Genomic DNA, 24,859 nt, shown 5'->3' on the forward strand with positions numbered 1-24,859 from the left:
GGAAGCATGTTTTGCATTATGGATACCAAGGCAACTGATGTAATTTGATTTGATTTTTTTTTATGCTGCAAAGACATCAACGGCCATAGTGCACCAGGACACAGGTCACAGTAGTACACATGGTAAACGGTTAGTAGAACAATCACAAACATCCATGCCCTTGGTGGGATTCAAACCTGCAGCCTCTTGGCTGGAGAATAGATAACCACTAAGTGATGTGAAGTTATCAGCTTCTATGTACAAATAGCCTATGTATGAAGATACTTCACTCAAACTTTGATTGTTTACACTTGGGTAAAGGATTAAACAATAATATAATTTCTTGGCAGTGAAGAAACTTTCTATTGATATAGTATGTTGTAAAAGGTGGCAGTATGAAGAGTTTATATTCAGCATGAGATTGATGATGATAATACAGGCATTATCAAAAGAGATACATCTGCCATGCTATACTTTCCAAAAAAGTCATTTAGTGATAAACAAATTCTATGCTCTGAAAGAATTAAGAAAAATAAAAGTGATGTTAATAGCATAGTAGGTAAGGATAATACCACTATGATTCTCCATAGTAAAGATCATATGTGAAAAAGGCCTAGCTTACTAAAATACCATTCTATTTATTTGCACCACAGATTCAAACTTCCAAAAGGGTCAAAAATGCTGCAAGCAAAATCCTGGAGAAAGTCACTTCCTGGTTCCTAGAGGCTTTAAAAAAAGAATAATAAATAAAACACCAGTCATATAGCTCAAGATACAACTGTAGCCTACAATTTGCAGTAAAATACTATTTCCCCTCAAAAAAAAAAAAAAAAAAAAAAAAAAAAAAAAAAAAAAAAAAAAAACATTCCTGCAGTGTGACGGAGAGTTCCTCCAATTAGTTGATTTCTACAAATTTATTATAACACTGGCTACTTAACCCTTGGTAGGGAAAACATACAGCAAAACTTCTGACACAGCAAAGTGTAAATGGTAGCTGGTGTCAAGGATGAAAAAAAGCAGTGCATGTTTAACAACAATCAAACAAATTAGTTAGTTTTTGTTAAGTTAGTCATACTGCTGTGTGTAAATGCAGTTGTAAACATGAAACTCGTTTAAATCAGATCTACTGACATATCTTGGCTCCTCTTTTGGCTGGTTTTTAGTAAAGAAGAATATTGTTGGCTGGTAATAGTGTTTAGCTAACAATACTCTTCTTTACTAAAAGCAGTCGAAAATAGAAGATAAGTCAGTAGATATGATTTAAATGAGTTTCATGTTTACAAGTGCATTTGCACACAGCAGTGTGACTAACTTAACAAAAATTAATAAAACATGGCAAGTGTCTTTACTTATCCTTGTACTTGTTTTTAACAATTCATCAGGCATCCAAAAATGAATACTTAAATGTAAATATAGCTCAAGGCAAAATGGTAGGCAGACAGTTAATCTGAATTTTATATTGTTCAGCGAGTTAAGCAGTCTCAGAATACAAAAACTATACAAAATAAAGCAATAAATAAATAAACCAAAACCAACAAAGATCCAGTCATAGCCTGACTTACGGTGCTTTGAATTGGACATTTTTGAATTGCCACTTACCCTGAAGTTACATCACATACTTCAGAGTTACAGCTCTTTTAGTGCTATGACACTACCATGTGAAAAGTCCTGCTTTGTCACTATCGTTGGTGTGTCATCACATAGCTTGTGTCACATCTTTGTGTTGTTGTGCTGCACTCTACAATTGCATGAATATTAAACTGTTTTAACTTTTATTGCAATTAAACTTAATATAATGGCAGATAAAACTGAAAAGAAAATTCATAAGCTATTACATTAGATTCAAAAATTAAAATGATTAAACTTAGAGATGAAGGTATGTTGCAGTCCAAGATAGACCAAACACTAAACTTTCTTCACACTACTGTTAAATTCTTGATGAAGTTAAAAGTGCTACTTCAGTGAATACTACTTCAAGTAGTTAAAAGATAATCTTGTTGCTGATATGGAGAAAGTTAACATTACTTCTTAATTACGTCTTAATAGATGGTCAAACTAGTAATATTCACTTAAACCAGCCATTATTCAAAATAAAGCCCAAAGCCTTTTCAATGACATAAAGGCTAAGAAAGGTGAGGAAGCAAAAGATGCTAAATTTAGAACAAGCCGTGGATGGTTTCACAGGTTCAAGAAAAGGTCAAATTTCTATTACATCAAAATGTAAGGAGAGCTATCTGCTGCTGATACTGTCACTGCAGAAAAATTTCCATGGGACTCAGCAAAGATCATTTGATGACAGTGGCTATACAAAAGATCAAATCTGTAGTATCAAATTTTAATGTAAATGAAACAGGGCTGTACTGGAAGAAGAAGATGCCATCAAGAACATTCATCACAAAAGAGGAAATAACTATACCAGGCTTCAAGACAGCTAAACATAGGCTAACTCTTCTGGTACTACCTTAAAACTAGAGCCTATGTTAATTTATCCTTCAGGAAAATGGCAGGGCTTTGAAATACTATGCTAAAAACATGCTTTTGGTGCATTGAAGGTCTAATGCGAAAGCATGGGTAACTGCAGTAATTTTCGAAAAATGGTTTGAGAGTTGCTTTGTACCAGAGATGAAAGGTTATTGTGAAGAGAAGTACACCCTTTCAAAATTTTGCTCTTTATAGACAATTCTCAGAGTGACCCTCAAACCTTGCATGATCTGCACCTTAATGCTCAAGTGATACTCCTATCATCCATTACCACCTCACTGTGCAGCCTATGGATCAGTGTGTCATAGCCGCCTTCAAGTTATATTACAACAATAGACATCGAGAAAGGCACTGAACAAGAAGTCATTAGGAAATTATGGAAGGGCATTAAAATATTAGCTGCTGTTTAACAGATACTTGTGTCATGAGAGGTTCTTCAATCAACACAACTGATTATATTTCAGCCTGAATATTACAGGCAATCATCAGTGTCAATAATAGTTAATTAGAAAGTAGAATGTACATAATGGATCCATTTGAAAAAGTAACAGCCATGTGATGTTAAATGGTATGGCACAAAAAAAAAATAATAAATAAATAAAAATACTGAACTTATGACACCCATTTACTCCATAACATGCATGACATGCATCATTGTAGTTACCCAGTACAGTTTTTTTTTTCCCCACCATACTATACATAAAACAATGCAATAGTATAACTGAGGAAATATTGCAATGCTGATAATTCATTAGCTATTTAAAAAAAAGAAAAGAAAATATTTATGTGATTAAAACAAGACTTTCCCATATCTCAGATAGAGAAAGGAATTATTCCTATTTAAATTTGGAGAGGGAAGTAAAGCCTCAGCACTTTCTTTAAATAAACGTTCAAATGTACACTTCAATCGATGAAGTAAGTGTGTTTTAGACCATAGGATATTGTGGTCTGTATCTATTCCAGGCTGTGCCAAGCAAGATTTCCTGTTAATGTAAGATTAGTGTTCTGGTATTCTCTTTCCAACAGAGTATCCAGTTTCTTCAAAAGAAGAAGGAGCTGCAATTTCACCTTGTGCCAGTTCTTCACATCAAGACAGTAGATCCATGATGATGTCTTGGGATACATCCAGGCCTACTGCTGTTATGCCAAACATTCCTAAAATACATGATCAGCAGCTTCCATTACAGGATCAGAATGTTGCTCAAGAGAAGGAAAATGGGTCAGTTAATTATCGTTGGATATCCTCGCCAGAACATCATTGTGAGGATTGTTGTAGATGCTGCGCGACCAAAAATATACAAAGACATAATATGAAACTACATGAAAATGACAGACAGGAATATATATTGGATGTGGACATGAAAGCAGAGTTGATGATGATGAAGCAAGATATGAACTGCATGAGAAATGAGATGAAAAGAATTAGAGACATACATGGAAGAACGAATAAGAACAGAAGGAAAGATGGGCATGCGAAAGATATATCAAATGATTCAAGAGTGGTTCTCTATGGAGATTCCATTATTAGAGGTGTGGTGAATGAGAAGATGCACAAGGTTTGTTTTCCTGGTGGTAGAATGGAGAGAGTGATTGAAGCGTTGGACATGAGGAGTAAGAGAGCACAAGAGTTGGTGGTTGTAGTAGGAACAAATGATTTGGATGGGAACAAGGAAAATGCCAGATTGGATATAAGGAGATTATTAAGGAGAGTAAAAGATAACAGTGTGGTAGGAAAGGTAGTCAGTGTGTTGCCAAGGTATGATAGTGATGAATTGAGGAGGCGGGCAAAGATTATGAATGATATGTTAGCGCAGTTATGTGAGGAGAATGGAGTGCATTTTGTGAATGTGTGGGAGGAATTTGAGGGATGGATGGAATTGTATAAAGAAGATGGGCTGCATTTAAATGGTTTTGGTGTGAGTCTGCTGGAGAGATTGTTACTGGCAGGAGAAGTAATGACTGTAATGAATATATCTGAGGTGGTGGGAAGTGATATGAAAGAGCAAAAAAGTAAGGTAGGGAGAGGTATTTGTTCAGTTGCAAATGGGGAAGTGAGTATTATGAATGAAGTAAATGAGAGAGTGGAGGCACAATACGAACAGGGAAACGGGGGGAGTCAGGGTGGACGGGGAGAAACTTTATGAAACATGCGGGTGTTGAATTTAGAAGTGAATGTGTAAGCGGACAAACACAAATTGAGATGGCCTTGGATGGGTGGAAAGAGTTTAGGTGTGAAGAAATTTGTAGAATTGTTGGTAATATAGAGGAAGTGACAGGAGAAGGTATTGAAGAGTTACATCGCAGGAGTGATGTTCTTAGGACTTGTAGAAGCAGTAATGATTTATTATGTTTATTCACTAATGCTAGAAGTATTCGAAATAAGGGGAACGAAACTGTTGCTTTGCTCGAGTCTGTTCGCCCCAAAATTGTTGGTATAAGTGAGACATGGTTAGATGACGATGACATCCTGACAGGAATAGAGATGAACGGATATGATATTTTTCGTGAAGATAGACAGGGAAGAAAAGGAGGAGGAGTACTGTTAATGGTAGCAGATGCGTTGTGCCCATCTAAGGTGGAATTGCAAGGTGCAAATTGTGGTCACGGTTTTGAGGCCGTATGGTGTGAGGTAGAAGTTAACAGGAGGAAATATTTAGTTGGGTGTTGCTATAGACCTGGTAATATGGAAGGTAATGAGAAGGAAATGTGTAGGCAAATTGGCCTAGCTAGCAAGAAACGAGTTATCATTATGGGCGACTTTAATTATGGTGATATAGATTGGAAGCAAGAGACTACATCTGGGGGTAAAGAAAATGAATTTTTGGAGTTTTTGAAAGATAATTACCTTAGGCAGTACGTAACGGAGGGTACACGAGGATCAAGAGTATTGGATTTGATCATCTCATCAGATGATGTTATTATAAATGAGGTGTCAAATCTTCCACCAGTTGGTGAGAGTGACCACGAGGTGATCACGTGCAGGGTGACCAGTCATTCGAGGACGTCTGTTAGAAAGGGATATATGTGGAATTATAAGACTGGTAATTACGAAAAGCTCAGGAAACAGCTTGCGATAATAAATTGGAAAGAAGAACTGGATGGAAAGGATATCAATGCTGCTTGGGCCATACTCAAGAACTATTTGGTGGAGGCAATATCAGAGTGTATTCCGAGGGTCAAGAGGGTAAACAGAGTGGGTGTAAAATGGATGAATCAAGAGATAAGGTATGCAATATGGAAGAAACACAAAATGAGTATATATAACAACCAATTGCATGAGAAGTACAAAGAGCAGGCGAGGAAGGTGACTAGCTTGATAAGGGTAGCAAAAATGCAGTATGAGCAGCAGTTAGCTAAAGCAGCCAAAAAAAATCCTAAGGAGTTTTTTCGATATGTCGCCAGTAGAAGAAAGAATGATTATGGTAGAATGGGATTGATTGGTGAAAACGGAGGAATGATAACCGCTGCGGAGGATATAGTTGAGATATTTAATGAGCAATTTCTAAAGGTATTTCACTCTTGCGAATGTGACATCATGCAGAACTTGAAAGTTGTGGGAGAAGAGGAGGAGGAACTGTTAGTAAGTGAACAGGAGGTATATGAGGAATTGAATAGACTTGATGTAAATAAGGCTGTGGGACTTTATGCTATTTCACCACGTGTCTTGAGGGAATGTGCCAGAGAGTTAACAACAGCTTTTGTATATCTTTTCAACATGAGTCTCTCACTGGGTCAAGTTCCAAAAGAGTGGAAAGAAGGTAAAATTGTTCCAATTCATAAGGGAGGTGATAAGAGTAAGGCTTTGAATTATAGACCAGTCTGTGTGTCTGGAGTTGTGGTCAAGGTATTAGAGAAGTTAGTTAGGAATAAAGTTCAGAATTGGGTTGACAACAGAAAAATACTCTTTGGTGGCCAGCATGGATTTACTAAAGGAAAATCATGCTTTAGCAACCTGCTTACTTTTTATAATAAAGTGACAAATGCGTTGGATAAGGGTACTGCATATACAGTGGTATATTTAGATTTTGCAAAGGCGTTTAAATTGCCACATGACAAGCTGGTAATTAAATTGGAATGGATGGGGCTGAACAGTAGATTGGTTCACTGGATTGGAGATTGGTTGTCTGATAGGTATCAGCGAGTTGTCTATGGAGGAGCGATATCGCAGAAGAGGAAAGTTACTAGTGGTGTACCTCAAGGGTCTGTTTTGGGTCCATTGCTGTTTAATTTGTATGTAAATGATATCTGGAGAGGTCTGAATGGTGATGTGCAGTTGTTTGCAGATGATGCAAAGTTGGGCAGAGCTATCAGGAGTAGTGTGGATGCTGTAGCTTTGCAAGAGGACTTGAATACGCTGTCTGAATGGGTAAATAAGTGGGGATGTCAATTCAATGTCTCAAAGTGTAAGGTTTTGAAATTTGGGAAGCAGAGATGGGATGTAAAGTACACAATCGGTACGAATATCTTGGAAGAGGTAGAGGAAACGAGAGATCTGGGAGTGATTGTAGACAAGGACCTAAAATTTCGGGGACATGTTGCTAAAATAGTGAAGACAACACAGCGGATAATGGAATGATGCAGAGGACATTGACTTGTAGAAGTAAGGATGTTATCGTTCCTTTGTATAAGGCTTTGATCAGGCCACATATGGATTACTGTGCACAGATCTGGTCACCTGGTTTTCAAAAAGATGAAATTGCGTTGGAAAAAGTTCAGAGGCGATTGACTAAGGTGGTTTCTGGTCTCTGGAATGTAGAGTATGAAGACAGATTGACAAAATGCAATTTGCAGAAATTGGTGGATAGAAGGAGGAGGGGGGATATGATTGAGACATATAAGTTGTTGAGTGGTTATTACCAGATTGATGTCGGGGACGTTTTGCACAGAATGGGTGAGGATAGCAGGAGAACAAGAGGTCATTCCTGGAAGCTGTATAGCTTCCAGGAATGACCTCTTGCAATTCCTTACATTTCAATTCCTTACATGAGGAGCAGGTTTTTTGCATGGAGAGTGGTGAGTGATTGGAATGCTTTGCCCGAGAGTGTGGTGTGTGCAGAGACAGTGAATATATTTAAGGCACAGTATGATAAACTGTGTATATAACAGTGGACCTCCCACGATGAGTCTTTGACTCCATGGAGGTTTTTGTAATAATAATAATAAGAAGAACAATGACCGTCAACAAGGAACTTGGTAAATACAGGGGAAGGCTAGAGGAGACCACTTATCTTTTGAAGATGGAAACTATGCTGATAAATTGTATTTCTTAAGAATTCTGGGAATGGGTTCTGAGATGCTAGAAACATAAGGAATTAGAACCCAACGTACTGTTTCTTTGTTATTTGAGCTAGGATTATAGGAATTACAAAGCATTTGCATGGTCCTTTCTGAGATGCCACTGAGTTTCATATATCATCTGATGTTTAACTGTTACTGCTGTAAATAGTTGTGGTGCAGAAGAAATAGTATGAGTACATCGCAATGACATTTTCATGATTCCAGTCTTCTATGATGGATGGTGAGCTGATTGCTGTTGAATGTAGCATCCTGTGAAAGTAGGCTTTTGATAAATAGAATTAATTCACCTGATGGTGAATGACGGAATAGAATATCTAAAAAGGACGATTTGTTTTTTTTTTTTCCATTTTCATAGCAAATTTAATTTGAGGATGGAAGTTGTTTATATTTGATAAAAAAAAGTATGCAATTTGTCTTCATTATGGGGCCAGATAGCAAAAACTTTGTCTATTTAATGAACCCAAAATGAAGACTGAGGGTTATGGATGAGAAAAGAATGTCTTCTAAATGTTCTAAATAAAAATTAGCAAGTGCAGGGAAGGGCGGACTTCCCATTGCGGTTCCTTCAATTTGATTGTAAACCTTACTCTGACAAATAAAATATTCCAAGTGCATAACAAAGTCAAATAGTTTCATTATATCCCCTCGAAATGATTGTATCATTATATCCCCTTGAAAGTAGACCTAGTGATCCTCAAGAGGAATATTTGTTTAGAGAGAGAGAGATTCTATATCAAAGCTAACCATATCAGTGGGTTGTAGGGAAACATTTCTTACTTTATCTAGAAAATCTGAAGAATTTTTTTTTAATAAATGAGCAAGAGTCATCAATCTGAGCTTTCAATTCCTTACATTTCTGGCACCTCATGATTCATTTCCAGAATTCTTAAGAAATAAAATTTAGTAGCTACATTTCTTCCTATGAACAAATTACCAGCATACTTTACATCTTCAAAAGATAGTCTCCTCTAGCTCTCCCTGGTGTCTACCAAGTTCCATGCAACTATCATTGTTCTTTCTTTGGACAAACTGGAAGAAGAGAATACAAGAGCACCAATCTTACATGAGCAACAGTAAATTGAAAAATCTGGCTTAACACAGCACAGAATAGATACAGACCACGACATCCTATTGTCTGAAACAAGCTTACTTTATCAGTGTCAGTGTAAATTTAAATGGCTGCTCAAAGAAAGTGCTGATGCTTTACTTCACCATCTGAACTTAGATGAAGAGAGGGAGTCATTCTGATTTAAGATATTTGGAAGTTATTTTAATCACACATCAATATTTTTTTTTAAACAGCTAATGAATAATCAATATTGCAATATTTCCTCAGTTATACCATTGCACTGTTTTATGCATAACATCACACAGCTCTCACTTTTTAAAATCAATCCACTGTTTGCATTCTACTATGCAATTAACTATTATCACCACTGACGATGGCCTGTGATATTCAAACTGAAATATATGGCCTTAAATAAATCCTTGTGTTCTTACAATCTTAAATGGCATCAAGGCCTATATAAGATGCATAAAATGATGTCAAGATCTCTAAAGAAAAAATTATGTCCACAGTTGCTAGATGATTTTGGAGGCTTAAAAAATCCTTTATCTGAATTAACTAACAATATTATGGAAGTGGCAAGGCAGTTAGAGCTAGAAGTGAAGCCACAAGATGTAGCTGAATTTATGGAGTCCCATTCTTGGCCTCATGGAATGAAGATCTTCTGGCACTTGAGGATAAGTGGCAAGATATGCTTTAAGAGATATTCATTATAAAGCCTAAAAGCCTAACTTCCAAAATGCTCTCCAAAGCTTTCTGTTATTTCAAAACTGGCATGGCTCTTTTGGAAAGGTATGATTTGGATCTTAAAAGATGTTTGAAAGTAAATGCCAACACTGTAAGGGATTATGCCTGTTAACATGAAACCTACAGAGAAAAGAAAAGATACTCTAGCTCACATACAACCTTAGACAGGTACTTCTGAAAAACAACAGCACCATCAGCATCTAATGAAAATATCTCTACCATCCACATCAACCCAATCTCATGAAATGTAGAAGATGCATATAGATATGAAAGAGCTACACCCAACCAACAGCAGCACACAAATTCATTCACTAAACCAGTTTTCATAACGTTTTGAATTACAGTCATAACCAAACTATCTTCAAACTTCAACACAGTGCTTCAAATTATGGACATTGGAGTTATGGCACCCTCTGGAACCAAAGGTGGTGCAACTCTGGGAGTGTAACTGTATTTCCATATCAACATGCATAGTTTTAACTCAAACATAAAGGATATGTAACTAAATTTAGAGAGTGTTATTCCTAATAGAAAAATAATTGGTAGCCTCCTTAACAACCACTGTCCACCTCAAATTTTCTAAAACTGCATGATTCATTTTTACACAATAGAAACAAACTATGCATTTAAGTCTGGGTATTCCCATTTCACAGAATACAGAAAGGGAAATCTACAACATGTATAATTAAGAAATTATACATGTTGTGAATTACAAGGAATTCCCTGTTGGAGTCTTCCAGGTAAGATTTATACAAGCATACTTGAAAAGAGGCTAAGACAAATTGTGGGAGAGGAAACTTAAGAGAAGAACAAGCTGGACTCAGGCCAAACAGAATGTCAGGATCAAATTTTCATTTTATCACAAATGGTCAAGAAATCATGAAAATATAATAAGGATCTGTATTATACGTTTTGTAGATCAGGAAAAGGTATGACAAGGTGCCAAAGAAAAAAAAAATTTTAAATATTACAGTTATATTGTGTAAATGGGACATTATATCGACCAATACAGTCTATGTTTGAGTTGTAAGTTAGCAGCTGTAAAGTTTGATGTTAGATGTGAGTAGGCTTTGCCTACTCCCTATATATATGTATATTTATATTTATTTGTATGCAGATTGAGTTGGTTTATGAACATGTTCAATAACTTTAATGACTTTAAACACTGAGATAATTAAGAATAAAAGTTTATTAAGGACACAAGTTTCATTGGTAATCCAACTTCATCAGGTGTCAAAGCAAAGATATATACAAAAAGATCGACAGAAACATTAACCATTTACAACAACATGTTCATAGAAACTGCATCACCTGCTGTAACATTGTTTTTGTGGTAATTAAATTTGAATGCCTATTTGAAAAGGGATATAACACAATAATTGTCACAAATAATGAAGAATGTAATATAACATTTTTATTTCTGATTAATATTTGGCTATTCTTAATACAAGATACAACATAATTAGGAAATGACAATAAACTTAACAAATTTGCATATTTTTCAAAACAGTGTTATTCTCAATGGAAAAACAAATATTAGTATCAAAATTTAGTTCTACACATTTAAAAATTCACTTCTTGTTGTTTAGTACTTTATGGGTCCTCCTCTTGCCTTTATTACAGCTTGGCATAGGGGGGTATTAACAAAATCAATTTCCTGATGGATGCAACTGTAAATTTCATGGTTCAGTTCCCTTATAATGGCTTCTTGGAGCTCCCAAAGTGTTTTCGGCTTCTTATGTATTTCAGTCTCAATTCGGTACAAGAAATTCTCAATATGGTTGAGATCTGAGCTGTATTAGATCCTAAATGAAGGAATCTTGGAAAGAAATCATTCATTTGGAATCTAATTATATATTTGGAATCTAACATACAAAACTTTGCAACAAAGAGAAATACCTGCACATCAGCTGTAATTAAAAGTGAAACTTCTTCACTTTATTTCAAGTGCCTTATATTTAAGCTGATGTGATTATATTAAGATTTCATTTTAAGTATGTCTAAAAAGAGAGATAATCTGATTTAAATTTAAGCCTCACTTAAGCTATGTAAAATTTACTGTGACATCTAAAAAAGTTGCTAAGTAATAATTCCTAGAAGGCATAAAGCTACACGTGTACAGCATAACGCTTGGCTATAGCTTACTCAGAAAATTACGTTGCCATGTATTCTGTGCATCCAAGTATAACATTGTCGTAAAAGTGAAGGATGAACCCAAAAGGGCGAAAAGATAAGGGCCGTGTGCAAAAAGGGGACTGAGAAAAGAGGGCGCTCTATAGAAGAATATAAGGGGTTGAGCCCGTATCGGAAGACACTCTCTCTGGTCGTAACATTTTCCTGTTTTGGTGGTTCGGAAGTTAGTGGGCAGTTTCGCATGGGGGGGGGGGGGAAGTCTGTGATAAGATGTCGGACTGCGAGCGTTCTTAAAATGAAGTAGTATTCTATGCAAAGCTGAAGGTAAAAATTCCAGTCCTAGCAGAATCAAGCCGTTGCTGAAAAGTCCAATCGAGTTGTTCCTGAAACGCAATGATTTGAGTCCGTTTTCGGCAGAAGGAATGAAGATAGCGTAACCCCTACGTTGGCGTAGTATGGACAGCCAATAGATGAGAAGTATCCAGACATACACGTGGTGCAGAACGATGCGGAAAAAGCTCGGTAAGGTGCAATTACTCTAATTTTGTGTAAAAGTTCATTAGAAGAGAGAAGATTGTTTACAAATGTGAAATTAAGAACTGTATTCTAAAGAACTCTGTAGACAGTCTCTATTTAGAAAGTTAACCTCCTTTGAGAGTAAGAAGAATTGTTTGGAAGAGATCTTTTGTAATTTTGTATGTGATACGATTAACTTGATGCGATAAGAATAGTAGAATTTAGTATCTCAGTAACATTAGAATGTTTGTTAGTTTTCTCTTGTGAGTAATACTACTGAAAGGTATTTAGCTTAACTTCATATCATTTGCTATCTATCCCAATATGCAGTTACTGTGTTTAGCATGCTTTATAAGATTTAATTAATTTAGAAAGTGTTAACCTCTTAGTTTGAGTTTTATTTAGTATTGAGCATAATTGAGTGTATGAATTTTCTTTTGTGTTTTAGATATTCCAATAAACATGTCATATTTACTTGAACCTGAGTCATGCCTGATTACGATTCCAACTTACCACTTATAAAAATAGAACCTATTTTGGTGGGAAGGATTTAGAGAGTGAATATAATAATAGATTTAGGTCACGACTGCAGTAATCTAAATCTATACGGCAATTTAAATAAGATATTGTGTAAGAAAGCTAAGAATCTAGTATTGTCTCCCTGAGTAAGGATCTTTTCTATTATAGGATACTGGCTGGCACAGCAAAATATAAATTCGCCAGTATCCGAAGAGGAAACAATCCTAGATATAAGATAGATTTAAGCAAACAACTAATTAAGCATAAATCACAGAGAAACATCAATATAACAGCTGTTTCTTGGTCCCAGTAATCACTAAATTGAGTGTTCATTGAGCCAGTTATTAACCTGTTTATTTTAGCTTAAAATAAGCAAGTTAATAAAAAAGCTTATTAAAGCTTTTTTTAAGTACTAAACTCCATTCATATGGTAATTTTAGAGTTCTAATGGCAGTATGTACACTTCTTGCCCTATGACAAGGGGCAGTCGTCCTGAAGGATGCAGTTCATCGTTACAGTAAAGTGGTCTCTGATACTAAGCAGCAATTCTTCTAAAATTTTCCGATACACCTGTGTATTCACTGAAACTTTTGTGAAATGCAGGTGACCAATATTATGATGTGACTGACAGCAGATCATCTGAATGGCTGAGAATTTGACACCAGACAGTAAGGGTTGAATTTTTCCCATTACCTAAGAACGGTCTGTCTACCATCAGCACCCTGCAGGTTCAACTTTTTTGTCGTCAGAAAAAAAAAAAAAAATGCCAAATGGGCCTCTTTTCCACTGATCAGGGGCCCGTTTGGCATGTTCTTTGAACCAAGGAATTGTTTCAAAGAACAATTTAACCAAGCCAATCTCTTTTTTTTTTTTTTTTTTTGGTTAACATGGACTTCTTTTTAGGGCACCTGACTATTAGTCTCTGTCCAATGAGTCTTCTCCTGACAATTACAGAGCTTGCTACAACTCCTGTTTGTATTCTTCCCAGTCTCATTTCGGTTCTCTGGACAACGCACAACAATTTTTGAGGCAGAGCCACTTTAGAACTCTATCTTATCATGGTGTAGACAGTGACTTTCTTCCTGCCTATGGCAGATTTGCTTTACTTTCGACAGCAGCCACACCACAGTATGGCTGCTGTCGAAAGTAAATTGACTATAGAACACTACTACTTCACGAGAGGAAGAGTCTTCTCTATTCAAAGCTCAAATCACACTTTTCCTGCAAGGTGTTAACTGCATGTAACTAGCCATAGCAATGTCAGCATGAAAATGCAAAAACTAGCTCTTGCTGTCTATAGCATAAAAAAATCCTGAAGCAATAGCAGCAACTATTACATTATATAGAAACTCGTGGGAATGATACATGATGAAATACAACAAAATATCTAATGATAAACCAATGAAAATGACCACTTAAATACTAAAAACTATATCTATGTAAGGTGACATGGTTTCTATGAGCATGAGTGTATATATATACTGGTATTATAATGCATTTCTCTCTCATCACTCCATAAATATCTGGGTCTTCCAATGAGCCTTTTCCCAGAAATTCTAGCATCAAACACTTACTTTGCTAATTGTACATCTCCCATTCCATTAATTGACCAATGCAACCTGAGATTAGCTCTGTTTGAGGAGTTCTAACTAATAACAAGGTTAAGTTTCTTCCTAATAATTTCATGCTTAATATGGTTCTACCATTGATGCCATCTGTTCCCTCCCCTCATTTTTTTCACAACTCTCACATCTATGGCATCTAGTGATTGATCAACTTATTTCTAATAAAGCTCTCAGATTCATAAGTCAAAATTCATTTGAAGACTGTCTTGTATACAGATAGTTTACTGTTTTGACTTTATATTTCACATGAATTTATTCAGTTTCCCTCTCCCAACCCCCCCCCTCCACGATACCAACTTGGTAATCAGGGTGAGCATTGGATGATATTAAGATAGTAATGATGTTAATTTTTCATGTAATACTAACTTCCTATCATCAATATTCCTCCAAATTACTGTTATCTGCCAGGATTCCAAAATCAGAGCTTATGTTTTGGTTTTGTAAGGCACTTCTTACTGTATGGCAGGAGAAAAAAAAAAGATCCAACTACTTGCTTGGTTAACCTTTCCTATCTCATTCTATTTAAATTATCATATCACCTCAGATTAGCACTGCTCACACCTTTCTGAATGCAAACCAATGTCTTTCTTTATAATATGCTCATTTTAATATGATTCTGCCATTGACGTCACCTGTTCGCACCAGTAATTTTCCTCAGATCTCTCATATCTGCGGTCTCCAGTCTTTGATCAAGTCTTATTTCTAAACCCCCAGTGCTCAGATACATACACTAAAATTGGTTTGAACACTATCTTGTATACAGCTAGTTCAGTGTTTTCACATTTTTCCTTTATTCCATAAAAATGTATTCATTTGACCCCATACTATATGCATTCCAATTCTGTTGTCTATTTTCATATCCAGTTTACTATCTTCATTAAAATAATGTCAAAATAACTGAAATATTTTATTTGTTCTAATAGGATCCAGGATGCAGTTGATGTTTTCAGTCTTGCCTATTTTTATAGTCTGCATTTTTATTGTTGATTTTCATGGTGAATTTATTACAGGTCTTATTCCAAATACCTGCAGACTGTGTTAGGAGTAGTACATCATCTGCATAGAGTACAGAGTTGAGATTAACCTCTCCAATTCTGAATTAGACCTATTGCTATTTTTCTTCATCTGACCCACATAGATAACGAATAACAGTAGAGATAATGTGGACCCTTGCTCATACCTCATTTAATATCAAATCATCTTCCTGAAACTCCTTTAATCCTGACTGCTGACTTTCAACTCAAATATAGCCTGTGTATTGCTAGATATAACATGCAATTTACACCATATATTGTAGCATTTGCTGAAAAACTTTTCTCTTAGCACCTTGTCATATTCCCAGATCTTATATTCAACTTATATAGAGGTAATCAGGGTGATTTCTCAACTATGTGTATTGAAGTGAAAATCAATTTCACCTAAGCCCAACTGTTCTCCAAATTTCTCTTAGTATCTTCAAGTATATTTGTATAAATCTTACATGGAACAACACTCAGTAGGTAATTCCACTTTATTTCTAACATTGTTTTATTGTATAGATAGGTAGTATAATAAATTTAGTTTAATCCTTTATCCAAGTGTGAACAAACAACGTTTGCACCTGAAAGTATCTTCAGGACTGGGGTAAGGTAGTAACAACACCAGGCAACTCCTTGCAAAGGTGGAGCAAACTACCAACACTACTATCTCAGTATCTCCCATAATGCAAAACACATCTCCTTGCAGATATGTATAATGTTATGCATTAAGGGAAGGGCCACTACCCAGACTAGTTTCGACCTTTATTGATGTCTCTTCAGTGGGAGCCAGGCCCAAGTGGAGATACCAGGCAGAAGCATTAGCAAGGTCATCTCCTCCTATAGGAGCTGCCAAACGGTGTGCCACCTTTTTATTAAATTACTCTGGATTAAGAGAAAGATGTTGAAAGTTTATTTTTCACTTGGTCAGACTATAATAAATTTAGTTTAATCCTTTATCCAAGTGTGTGCAAACAAAGTTTGCACCTGAAAGTATCTTCAGGACTGGGGTAAAGTGGTACAACACCAGGCAACTCCTTGCAAAGGTGGAGCAAGCTACCAACACTCCTATCTCAGTATCTCCCATAATTCAAAACATCTCCTTGCGGATATGTATAATGTTATGCATTAAGGGAAGGGCCACTACCCAGACTAGTTTCGGCCTTTATTGAGATCTCTTCAGTGGGAGCCAGGCCCAAGTGGAGATACCAGGTAAAAGCATTGGCAAGGTCATCTCCTCCTATAGGAGCTGCCAAACGGTGTGCCACCTTTTTATTAAATTACTCTGGATTAAGAGAAAGATGTTGAAAGTTTATTTTTCACTTGGTGAAAAATAGATTTTAGTGAAAAATAAAGATAGGTAGTATGACAGCTTGCTTCAATCATCTGGAATTTGACCTTTTGATCGTACCTTTTAATTATGCAATACAGCCACTTTAACATTTTTATACCAATATGTGATCTACTCATCTAATTCCACCAATATTCATACTCATCCAATAATCATCTACTCTAGCTACCATTCCACAATTTCAGTTTTTTATAGTTTTTTTCCTATCTCAAGTAGTGATATGTACTCCTGACTGAATTCCTCTTGAACATTTTCTACCACTGCCCTGTCACCGATTGTTTCATTAAGTCTTTGAAATATGCCCAAATATCTAGGATATCCTAATCTTCAGTCTTCATGTTGTCACCTTTATCACCTCTGATTTCTTTTACAGGTAATCTTTCCTCCATTTCTAATATTTTTCATTAGCTTCAAGAACACATTACCACCTTTTTGTTTTAGCTACTTTTACACTTTTTTACTTTCTTACATTTCTCACTATATTCTTTCAGAACACTGAATCAATTAATGTTTTCTTGATAGTCTCTGAAAACTGCTGAACTCTGATTCTTTTTAAAACTTTCTTATATATTTTTATCCTTCTCAAAATAATGGTGATCACTTTTGTATTTCAAATCCCCTTTATACTCTTGGAGCCTCAAAAAAGCATGAATTTATCATCATCATCAAATTCCTGACATATACTCTCAACAAGTGTACAGGATAGGATAGTACTACATGAAAAACTTCCTATCTACAATTTTTCTCGAAATCAATCTGTTACCTCTCAAGACTGCAACATATGAGTCATAAACTACAATGTTTCAGAACCAGCATACATTTTTAATGATATATTAAAATAGCAAATGTAAAGTGATTTATTGTCACCTTCAGATATCCATTTCAATTTCATTTTTATTTTATTTTCTCTAGTATGTAATTTATAAGCATGACTAGTTAAAAGGCCACAATATCTATAAATTTGTTTTCTTCATAATAAACAGTACCAGTTTTGATATGATAATGATATGTGAATTACTTCTGTTTCTGTCTTCTAAGGTACTTTTTACTGTATTAATCCACCTACATCTTGGTCTTCCTCTAGGACATTTTTTCTACCAACCTAGCAGAGAACACTTGTTTTGCTAATCTTTCCTCTCCTATTCTGTTTAAGTGACCATACTACTTGAGATTAGTTCTGCTAATGCATTCCTGGATGCAACAATGTAAGTTGTTTCCTAATATCCTCATTTTTAATATGATATTGCCACTGATGCCATCTGTTCATGTCCCTAATCTTTCTCAGGACTCTCATATCTGTGGACTTTGGATTTATTTGGATTAGATTCATGAATTTATCATTATCATCAATAACAGCAAATGAGATTTCTTATTTCTTGTGTTGTCTCTCTATGTTGCACAGGTTTATATATAAACATGTTAGTGATGACTCTATCTCCTGAAATGAGTTACCAACCATTATTTTACACATCTCACTATAATATATTATCAAAAAATCCCAACAAAGCATACTGTAATTCTTAAAAAAAAAAAATCATTAATTTCTTAATGTATCCTCAAAGGGTGGCAAGAGGCTATCAATTAATCAATCAACAAATCAGTTATGGGTTATTAGATATTATACTCATGGGTTTGTTCAGTGTTATAACTACAACAATGCTGATTTTTTTTAACAATGTTCTTGTTGAAAAATTATGCATTTAAAAGACAAATAACATGATAACATGCTGAAAGAAATTAAAAACTATGACCTGGAAAGGGTGAGAATGTTTCTTTACTTATTGCTGAATGGAAATTTTGAGAAATTTAAACAACTGATATTTGGAAAATTAGATATTCCCTACTCTTTGAAGACAATTTTGATTTCTCTTATATCTCTTAAATTTTTATGAATTATGTATTATATAAATATATGCAAAAAAAAAAAAAAACATACTATAGTATAGTGAATGAATCTGCTTCATTATCTGTCAAATTTATTGTTTATCTGTCAAATTTATTTATTAAGCATTACTTATAACATAGATAATTCAAGATAGCAAGCATGCACAAAAATAGAGGTAACTAGTACATAAAAACATAGCTGTATAACGTGAATACTTACTTTGATGAATCCTTAGATGAGCTGCACTTAAACGGAGAATGCTGGTTTTATCTAAGCGCTTTGTTGCCATAGAAACCATAGGGACAATATTGGCAAGTTCACTGATATAACCATTAAGTTTATCTCTGCGCTGTTTCTCTGCCAGATTCCTTTGCATACGTGTTGTGCTGTAAAACACAATACAAATATAAAAATCAAGCTTTGAATTTTCAAATTTAAAAAAAATTCCAAATAAAGATTTTTTATGCATTTTTTTCACATTATAATAATGAAATGTATAAATTAAAATAAAATTAATAAATTTGATTATTATTATTTTTTTTAATGTGGATCTTACTGTATATCTTAAAAATTCTCCCACACAAATAAGTTCAAAAAAAATAAAAAATAAAAAATATCAAAAATCCAACCAAAAAAAAAATCATAAAAAGGCAACAAAAATCCAACCAAACAACCCACCAACACCAATTCATACCAAAAAAAAAAAAAAAAAAGTTTCCACATCCACTTAACCAGTATTCGTGGTCTAAAGAGCAATATAAATGATGTGCACCACCACCTACAGTCATCTAAACCAGAACTACTATTCTTTTCAGAACCCTAACAGGCAACTCTCAACTGCCCAAACTACATATTACACAGCTTTTCTGCCACAAGGATGACATTTGTGAGAACTGACATACCATTTCAGAGACTGTAAATCCTTGAATCCCCACTATTTGATCTGCTTTGGCTCAAAATTTCTCTAAATCAACCCATCCTTTTCACATGCTCCTTCTCAGGGCTGGCCTTCCCTATAAAGGGGCCAGGGTGCAAGAAACCTTTTGGGGACCCAAAATATTTTACAAAGGTAAAAATTAAAGGATTCGAAATAAACGTATTGTAAAACTTCTTACCTGCAAATGATTTTGGCACAGGAAAACAAAAAAAAAAAAAACTCATTCGAAATATAACAGGTTAGCATAACTAAATTAAGGGGATAAAAATCCCTTATTATTTTACAGCCAGTATGCGAAACTCTGAGATCAAAAACTACGATCTAAGAGTTTCATGCCGAAGAACTATCGGCGAATCCAAGCATAAGTGAACACCTGGTAGTACAACACCAAGGCAACTCAAAGCAAAGGTTGAGTAAGCTCCCTCGCTATCCTTGATTAAACGTCGCCAGAAAAAAAAAAAAAATAGCCTAACAGATAAGCTTAGGTGTTGATGGTTATTCATGACTTATTTTTCACAGTATTAACAACACCATAAACACTTTTATCAACAAAGATGTTTTATTAACGCTTATATTTCGCTGATTTTCAACTCAGCATCATCAGAGCACAACACACATGTAAACATGACAGTGAGTGAGTGAAACAATATAATTGCAAAAGACAAAAGATCTAAAGTCCTATTTTTTTTTTTTTTTTTTTTTTTTTTTTTTTTTTGTGCCCTCTAAAAAAAAAAACAGCAGTTATCCAGGAGTTTTTCTTAGGATAACCTTCTCCCAAATTTTTGGCAAATTAATGCAACCATATTTGTTAAGGTTGGGAGAATTCTTCAAAGCCATCGCTGACTCAAAAAATAATCTTTCAGATCTATAACGACTCCTAAATAGCACATTCGTTTTCCTCCATCTAATCCTGTGTGAAGGAGCGTCCAAAGCATGGTCTGCCAGTCCCGACTTGCCATAGTAATAGTAGCAAATGTATCTTTCATGTTCTTCCAGGCAAATGTTCACTGATCTTCCTGTTTGCCCGTAATAGGCCAAGTCACAGTCACATGGAACTTGATACACTCCTGGGTGTGCTAAAGGGTGAAGTTTATCCTTAGGCGAGCGGATCAGAGTTGCCAGCTTGACATGAGGTTTGAAAGTGGTGCGAAGGCCATGTTTCAACAATACTTTGGCTATCTTTTCCGATGTACCTCTGATATAGGGAATAGAAATGGTCATGTTGTATTCTTGTGTATTAGGGGAGGGCAGAGTAATGGGCCTATGTAGTATTTTATCTATTTTGTAGGGATTGTAGCCGTTGGCTAAGAACGTATGGCGCAGGTATTGGAGTTCAGTGGTCAGAGCTGTATCGTTAGAACAAATGGCTCTGGCTCTGTGTGTAAGTGTTTTTAAAATGCCGTACTGTTGGACTGGATGATGATGTGATTGTTTATGTAGGTATCTTCCTGTGTGTGTAGGCTTTCTGTAAATAGAAAAAGATAGTGATCCATCTGAAAGGTGGGTGACTAATGTGTCAAGAAATGGTAAACAGTTATTTGATTCTTTTTCTACTGTGAAGTGAATTTTGGGATGTTGGCTGTTTAGGTAGGTGAAAAAAGCATCCAAAGTGTCTTGTCCATGGGGCCAGATGGCAAACACATCATCTACATAGCGTAACCACACTTGTGGCTTGTATGTAGCTGTGGTACGTACTTTGTTTTCAAAGTGTTCCATGTAAAAATTTGCTAAAGGGGGAGAGGGGGGGAACCCTCTCTCCCCCATTAGCAAACCCATAGCAGTACCATTAATCTGTTTGTAGAATCCCCCCCCCCATGTAAAGTAACCTGCATTCATCGTAAATTGAAATAATTCAAAAATATCTGGGGGGGGGGGGAATTTAGACTCGATTAAATCAAGAGTGTCTATAAGTGATACATTGGTAAATAAGGAGGTGACATCGAAACTAACCATTATGTCTGAATCTTTTAGGATTAGATTTTTAACCAGTGTTTTGAAATGGATTGAATTTTTTACAAAAGTAGAGGAGTTGCCAGTAAGGGGGGGGCAAGTGACTTGACTAAATGCCGGGCCAGTTTATATGTGGGACTATCTATGCTATCAACTATGGGGCATAGGGGAATATTAGTTTTGTGAATTTTTGGTAATCCATAAATACGGGGTGGTTTAACATGAATTGGTTTTATTTTCCTGATGATTTCTTTGGGCCATGATGTCACTTTTTTCAGTAATTTTCGGACATTTTTCTTTTGAGACATTGTAGGGTCTCGATGTATAATTTGATACGTGGAACTGTCACATATGAGATCTTGCATTTTTCTGTTATACTCTTCTTTATTCATGATAACTGTTGCATTTCCTTTATCGGCTTTTGTAATAATAATATTTTTATTATTATATAACTTTTTTTAGGGCAGTTATTTGCTTACGTGGCATATTGTTTTTTGGAGGCTTAGCCTTGTTTATAATACTTGCTATATCTAGTCGCACGTTATTGGCCATTGCTGGTGGAAGATCGTGGATACCCCGTTCTACTTTCATCATAATTTCTAGTTTAGGAATTTGTTTGGGTGTGACGGCAAAGTTATGTCCTAGACAGAGCGTTCTTGGCTTCTTCAGTGAGTGTTTCCGACGGTAGGTTTACGACCACGTGGTCTCATCAAAGTTGCGGTCGGGACTTAGTGTGTTGGCGCTGTTGTAGGAGTTCAAATTTCTTTAGGTGTTTGCTTTTTACTTTTGTGAATTCTTTTTTTGCTGCAACTTCGGAGATGTGCTGCAGGACAGTCCATATTTCAGGATTTAACACGTTTATTAGTTCTTGTTGTAGAGCTGTGATAGAGCTGTTTAGCTTACTAAGCTCTATGCGAGTAGCGGCGATTTGTTCTCGAAGAAGCGCTAAACTCGCCCGTCGATAAATACGATGTGCCTTTGCCGACTGCAACTTTTCTTTGAATTTCAGAAAAGATGGAATTATATCGTTGTCGTGGCATCGTTTAAGGAAGGCTAACCTGTTCAATTTTCTGGACAAATATCTTTGTTGATAAAAGTGTTTATGGTGTTGTTAATACCGTGAAAAATAAGTCATAAAAAAAAAATAGCCGTTTGGCTTTTTATCTCAGTTATAATATATGAGCACACCTTTCTGGCATTCTTATAATGAAGGTATGTAAGTTCTTTTCACTTAAATTTTGATATCATCCAGGTCTACCTACTCACTGATGAGACCTCAAAAAATGTTGAAACCAGTCTGGGTACTGACCTCTCCTCATAATGTAAGGCAGTATTACATCTCCTATGAGCTGGTTTTATATTATGAGAAAATATCAAGGATAGTGAGGGAGCTTACTCCATCTTTGCTTTGAGTTGCCTTGGTGTTGTACTACCAAGTGTTCACTTACGCTTGGATTCGCCAATAGTTCTTCGGCATGAAACTCTTAGATCGTAGTTTTCAATCTCAGGGTTTCGCATACTGGCTATAAAATAATAAGGGATTTTTATCCCCCTTAATTTAATTAAACTTCGCCAGAAAAAATAATCGTTTGGCTTTTTATCTCAGGTTAGCATAAAGTTTACTGAACACAAAACAAAAGTATTAAATAATTAAAATAAATAAATATTTAACACAAACAAAAGTAATCTGGCTCACCAACTAGCACACAAAAACTATTTACTATTAATTATTGTTTAAAGTAATAAAAAAATTAATTTAAGCACATAAAAAAATAAATAGGTTTACTATTTAAGGGCCTAGTTTTACTAACATGTATATTGCTTAATATGTATTTATTTAAATATGCGATTTTTTTTTTTGCTATGTCATTAATCATTTCCGAAAAATTACAATTTTTGGCAATTTCCTTTTCGATGCTTAATATAGCAAGTGCATTTAAGTGTCCTCACACATACTTGACCGAAGATAATTCTTTATCAATTTTAATTTGCTAAAAGAACGCTCTGCACTTGCTATAGTAACTGGTAACGTAAAGAAAATTTTCAATACAGTTAGCACATTTGGAAATAGTTCATTATAACTATTATTTAATATATATTGCAATATGTCTTGCGCGTTATCTACATTTTTTTTGGTCCAAGATCAATTCTCGTAACAAATTAATTTCCTGGATTAAGTCTTCATTTACACCTTTACTAATCCCTTGAGCAGTTTTCTAGTTCATTTTTTTCTAATGTTTTTATATCAGTGATTAATTTAAAATGAGAAATAACATTGGGTATTATTTAAATTAAGGGGATATTAAATCCCACATAGTTTTAAAACCGAATAAGAAACTCAAAGATTGGAATCCGAGAGTTTCTTGCCGAATATAGTAAACTATAAAGTATCGGCGACACTAGCGTTAGCCAATGCAAGTGATCTTAGTACGTAGTACAATACCGGGCAACTCGTTGCAAAGGTGGGGGAAGTTCAGATCGCTATTGTTAGGTATTTTCCATAATGTAAAAACACATTTCCAAGGAAATGAAGCTTATTAGCTCTTTATACTTAAGTAACATTGGGTATATTTTTTAAATCTCTCATCTATTTGTACAATAACAGTATCAATCACAATGTTGAAAAAGTGACATCTAAATTCCTCTACCGGGTTTAGTAAAACTTCATCTTCTGCTAGTTCGGAAAATAATCTTTTTATTTTTTGAATACAGAGATATGATTATTACGGGGGCCCTAAAATCCTGTCGATGAAATCCCATTAGTTATAAGAAAAATTAGAAGAAAAAATAAAATAAAAAATAAAAAATATGTTTCTGCAAATGTGTACCGACTGTGCCCACTTGATCGTGGGGCCCAGATGCATTGCAACCACTGCACCCCCGAGATGGCCGGCCCTGCTCCTTCTATCGCTCTCCAAACTCCATCGACCACCATGACATCCAACTTTCTCTCACTAAAGCTCAGCTTTCCGTAGTCTAAGTATCTCCAATAGTGAGGTCATCCTTCTTGGAGACTTCAATGTCCACATTATATTGGCTCCCCTAATCAGGTTGACCAATCAAGCAGGCAGGAATGCTGGGGGTGTTTGCCATCAGCAATGACCTATCTCATTCTTCTCATCCAAACACCTGTTCAGGCCAACAGAAACCATACTCACAGGAATGAAGGCTTTCATCCCCTAGTCTAGTCCAAACTCTCAACCACCATCCAAGCCTTGGTGCTCAAAAGTGTGCTAATGCTGTAAAAGAAAAAAACCTCTGTTTTTTTTTTCTTTTACAGCATTGTAAAAGAAAAAATACTTTGGGATGAGGGTGAACATAGAAATTTTTGGGGAAGGAGAAGGATATTATGGCTC

At 35.4% G+C, this 24,859-nt stretch overlaps 1 protein-coding gene across 1 annotated transcript in view; it reads right to left on the reverse strand.

Moving 5' to 3' along the window:
• LOC150104721 (circadian locomoter output cycles protein kaput-like) overlaps window positions 1–24,859 on the reverse strand; it is a 237,164-nt gene that overhangs the window by 157,436 nt on the left and 54,869 nt on the right. The window contains exon 3 of the mRNA XM_090395307.1: window positions 18,836–19,002. Coding sequence (XP_090251433.1) covers window positions 18,836–19,002 — 167 coding nt within the window. The remainder of the gene's footprint in view (window positions 1–18,835; window positions 19,003–24,859) is intronic.

The sequence above is a fragment of the Typopeltis vanoorti genome, chromosome 7 (assembly GCF_054136105.1).
Source record: "Typopeltis vanoorti isolate ZY-2024b chromosome 7, IOZ_Tvanoo_1.0, whole genome shotgun sequence".
Classification (NCBI taxonomy): domain Eukaryota; kingdom Metazoa; phylum Arthropoda; class Arachnida; order Uropygi; family Thelyphonidae; genus Typopeltis; species Typopeltis vanoorti.